This window comes from Montipora capricornis, chromosome 6, assembly GCF_036669925.1.
Source record: "Montipora capricornis isolate CH-2021 chromosome 6, ASM3666992v2, whole genome shotgun sequence".
In the NCBI taxonomy this organism is placed as follows: domain Eukaryota; kingdom Metazoa; phylum Cnidaria; class Anthozoa; order Scleractinia; family Acroporidae; genus Montipora; species Montipora capricornis.
Window position 1 is genome coordinate 70,072,021 of NC_090888.1, and position 5,000 is coordinate 70,077,020.

The 5,000-nt window shown below is 40.7% G+C and overlaps 1 protein-coding gene across 2 annotated transcripts in view; it reads left to right on the forward strand.

Annotated features, from left to right (window-relative positions):
- Positions 1 to 4,047: 4,047 nt before the first annotated feature.
- Positions 4,048 to 5,000, forward strand: part of LOC138050801 (olfactomedin-like protein 2A) — a 14,731-nt gene continuing 13,778 nt past the window's right edge. For both annotated transcript variants that reach the window (XM_068897088.1, XM_068897089.1), the window contains exons 1-2: positions 4,048 to 4,140; positions 4,256 to 4,335. In XM_068897088.1, the coding sequence (XP_068753189.1) occupies positions 4,288 to 4,335 (48 nt within the window). In that variant the 5' untranslated portion in view covers positions 4,048 to 4,140; positions 4,256 to 4,287. The remainder of the gene's footprint in view (positions 4,141 to 4,255; positions 4,336 to 5,000) is intronic.

Below are 5,000 nucleotides of genomic sequence, written 5' to 3' on the forward strand. Positions count from 1 at the left end.
CACAGTATCCACGGGGGCTTAAGGAACTTGTCCTTGATCAGCCGTGCAAGCAAAGAGAACGAACAACTGCACTGTAGCAATTTTAGTTCAAAGTGACAGAATTCTATTGAGCTAACTCTTATATGTGCTGTGGTGAGACCGGTGTGAATAGTAGCGGTACCTCTGGACATCGCGCCAGAGCGTCGCACCTTGATTTATGCCTGAGATTTCGACCCGCGCGTCGCTTTTCCCAGAGCCCGTGACGCAGTTGGTCCTTCGCTGCTTTTAGATACCTACCTCAACCCACTGGTAGGTAGTGAGCGAGAGAAATGTAGGCTCCTACACCATACGAGACAGATCCCTTTCTTACTCACATATTCTCGAGACAGGAGTATCCCCTCATTTCCACGTTGCCATCTTCTCCTACTCTTTCTACCTCTAGAAATTTAGACGTCATGTTTGCGCGATAATAGTTATTTTGTGATCATTTTATCTTGTTCGTGTTGTACAGTGTTGGCGAAGTAACCTGCCTTTGGCTTTAGTAGGAACGTAGTCAAAGTCAGTGTAGAAAACGAACCAGTTTTTGCTGCCGCAGTGAGTGAGGCTGAAGCGAAAGAACGAGGCAGCTCTCTAATCGGAAGAACACATTTTTTCGAAACACAAGGGATTGTGGTTAAAGCCGCAAGGAATTGTGGTTATGGGCGAATGGAGGAATTAAAATGCGAGGTATGATCATCAGAGTCTGCTTTGTTTTTCATTTCGCTCCTCGTATCCTCAAACTATAGATAGTTTCGCTGTCAGGCAACAAAAAAATAAATTCGAAATCGTTTAAGTGAAATTGGCCAAGAACTTGGAATGTTGTAGGAAACAAATTTTTTAACCACGTCGCCAATTCTCAGGCTTGTGCGGTACATCGCTTCTGAATTATCTGTCGAAGCGTTTCGCGCAACTTTAAGAGTTTTGTATGGACGTTGTCCACCAATATGGTGGCCTGTAATCAACGAAAAACATCTGGAGTTCACTTTGCGATGAAAGCGCTTACTTTTCACTCATGAGATAAAATACATGTGTATGATGTACTTGAAAGGCTCAAACTGCCGAGATTCATAGGAATAGACTTTTTTTTCAACCCAGTAGCTTTGTATCATGGTACCACGTAAGGTGACAATTCAGAAATTCCAAAATTTAATGCTGTATTTTCGGAATGAAAGACGTCACGGAATTGGAAACTTAAAAAATATTTATTTGTAGGTCATCTCCAATTTCCTTTAATAGATAAAAATTCAGAAGATCTTACGACTTTGGTTTTATATAGAATTTGATGACGTCACTGTGAAATCCATCTATTGTTTTCTTTCTTCTCTTGAGTGGGGGCCAGAAGGAGGTCCAGTTTGGGGGTCCACGTTTTGTACCGTCCCTGCTCAAGACCTAGCAAAATCTCCCTTCAATTCTACGCACGAACCGTCGTTTAATTACCCGCCGCAAGTATAATTGAACATCTCCCTTCCCCTCAGCAGCATTTCTACCATTTAGTAGGTAAACTAATTACTGCTGCATGCTCACAATGTCCTCAACAACTCCTTTGAAAATGATAATTTTAACCGTCATTTTTTTTTTTGGCAGACAACATGAGAGAAATGCCGTAAAACGCATGCTACCATTTGTCGGTGACCTCTCCGTTGCAGTTATATCCAGCGACCGCTTGTTGTGTCGCCACCGTATCACTTTTTTGTTATGCTGCATGCGTTGAGAAAATAGTGAAATTACCTGGACCGCATTGTAATTTAAATCATTAGTTTTCTTTTCCTCTTCTTAAATGTACATGTATGTATTTCTTTTTTTCTTTTATAAACTAGGCTCTCAGATATTTAATTAATATCACACTAGCCTTCCAGATTAGCGATTGCTATGCTCTCTGTTAGTACTGTGTATCAGTTTTCTAATAAATCTTGGCTGTGACCGTAGTATGGAGTTGTACTTCCGGCTTGGCGTCGACTAACCATCAGCGTAAATGGACATTCTGCAATTTTTGCTTCCTCTGCACCTGTTTCTGCCGTCATGCCTTCTTATGACGTTCTCATTTGAGTCGTTCGAAAGAAAGAAAAAAAAAAACCCTCAACCGAGGGAAGTATACAACAAACGTTTGGAAAGAGAGTTTATAGAAGATCGGAAAGCAAATTTAACGTTAGTAGTGCAATTATTCGTCGAAAAGAAAAGTGAAATTGGGAGGTCGATCTTGGTTTTGACCACAGTCATGAGTTACTCGATGAGCTGCATGTCGTTAGTCATACATCAGTGTAACGGGATGTTTTGCAGTTTTTACTTCCTCTGTGTCTGTTTTCACAGAGTTTTCGTTTGAGGCCGGAGGCAGGAGGTTTCGTCCGGTTGTTTACCATTTTACGTCCGATACTTTGACACTAGAAATTTAAAATACTTGGGCTTCGTTTTTTTTCCTTTCTCCATTTTTCTTTTTGGACTTGGGTTTCTCAGGAAGCCACGGGCTGTAGAAACACAAGACAATCGAACAATAAATCCCTCAAGCTAACAGCTAACAAAAAGTCACAACGCCTCATTTTGCTTGCTAAACGGAATAATCGATCTGATGGTATTTCATTCGCGCAATAAGTTAATTAGCTTTTGGAGTCGGCCTCACAATGGAAAATTACCAGGTCCGCAGCGTTCATTGTTAAATCGGGTACCTTGAAAAGCTATCGATAACCGGCCTGTTTCCATCTCCATTCCTTTATTTTTATCCCCTTGGAGTCGTTTAAGAGAGTTTATTCCTCATTGAACTTCCTCAAGGAAAGTGATTAACAAACTTTTGAAAGCTCAGAGTCATCATGCTATTCATTTCATTTCCTGGGGTCAACGTTTGGCATCCGACTTCATGACAATATATTTCAAGATTTTTTCGGCGATTTCAGCCATCCGATTTGCAGTATAGCGGAACAGGCTCCCTATAGCTCAGTGGTAGAAAACTTGGCGGAACCGCTAATAATCGAAAGGTTTTTAGTTTGACTCCAGCAAAGGCGAAATTAGACTTTGTCCGAGTCAACATCCAAAAGATCTCTTCAATTCCTTTACTAGGGTAAACATTTCAATGTACTTGATTACGTTATCGTACTCCTAACCTTTCAACCTCCCCCCACCCCGCCCCTTATTAAGTCCCAAATTTAGGTGTAATATTTGCGCGGTTGTAATTATTTTGCGATGATTCCATCTTGTTCGCGTTGAACTACTTGTACAGTGTTGGCGAGGTAATAATAACCTGCTATTGGCGTCGTAGGAAAGTCGCTGAAGTCAATGTGGAAAACGAATTTTTATTTTTAATTACTGTTGTATGCTCACGATGTCCTCAACCCCTTAACATTGGTAATTTTACCTTGTTTTTTTATTTTTGCAGAGGATGGGAGTGAAATGCCCTAAAACGCATGCTGCACTTGCATTATATGTTTTTTAGAGCTGTAGTCTTTCCGGTGGCCTCTCCGTTGGAGTTATATCCGCCATGTCGCCGATAATCACTTTCTTTTATGTTATGTTTCCTGCGTAAAGAGAAAATTGAAATTGCCTGTGCACTGCAGAGGGCAGGCCGCTTTGTATTGCTTGTAATTGCTGTTAATAATGTGCATCACTTTTCTAATAAACCTGAACTTAAAGCAATCTGACCGCAGTATGGAGTTGCACTTCCTGCTTGGAGTCGATCGGCCAAGCATCAGCGTAAATGCCGGAATATTCTGCAATTCCTACTTCCTCTGCAGCTGTTTTCTGATGACATTCCTTTTTGACCTTCTTCGAGTCCTTCGAAAGCGTGTTTTTCCTCACTGAAACCTATAAAGGGAAGAACACAAAATAGTTTTGGAAAAAGGGTTTTTAAAAGACCGGAAAGTAAATTTCGTCAAAGAGAAAGTTGATTCAGAAACTGGGAGATCGATCTTGGCTTTGACCTTGGTCATGAGTTATACGCGTACGATCTGATTGGCGTTAGTCGTGCATCAGTTCAACGGGATATTCTGCATGCAGTTTTCACTTCCTCTGCGTCTGTTGCTATCGCCATTCCTTGTTATCTTCTTTGAGTAGTTCGAAGGACTTTATTCCTCATTGAATCTCCTCAAGGGAAGAGCTCAACAAAAGTTTTAAACGTCCAGAGTTTATAAAGGATCGGTAAGTGAATCTCAAGTCGTGTATTTTTTTTAATACGAAACCAGTTTTTTTTTCTAATTGATCTACTAGATATATAAGTGTTTACTGTAGTGTTTGCTAACTAATTTTCTTTCAGATTTGCTGCTATCAAGTTATTCAACCACCGAAATGTTTCTTTATCGTCAACTTGTTTGCCTTCTTCTCGCTTTGGTTGCTGTAAGTAATTCCAGGCTCTTGCCGGTGTAAAATGGATTTTCAACTTGTTGTATAATGGTATTCTTCTCTGTAGCACTAAAGTTTCAAAGTATGTTTGCGTGGCAAGAATTTCGCAGTTAGTCGACTGAAAAAGAAAGGGTGTGCATTCATGGAGCACCCAATTATGATCGCAAGATCACTATGCATCATCCTCCGTTCATGAAAAGTGGCTACATGCATCCAACATTTAATCCGAACTGTCAAAAGACTGTATACGGTGTTAAAAAGAAGGAAAAGAGAACTGAGGGACGACTATTTAAAAGATACCTTGCCCTTGATCATGACATTGAGGACTATCGCAGTTACGAACTCTGCTTTGGCAGAAACGCCAAAAGCAAAGCCTGAAAGTTTTAGGCCCACTTATTTATAAAGAGGATTCTTATTCGTTAAAGATTGTTGGATTTCTGAAAAAGGAGCAGAAAAACTATAGGGTGCTTGATGATCGTTACGAGGAATTTTGAAATTCCTAAAAAAGAAATTAAAGATTTAGGGCCTGTTTATATGAGGCGAGCTAGCCCGATTAGGCGGGCTGGCCCGCTTGCCGAGATCTCGGCTACTGCCTACTTTCTTTAGTAAAAGATCGGTTCGTTTATATGAGAAGGCGGGCTGGCCCGCTTGCCGCGATA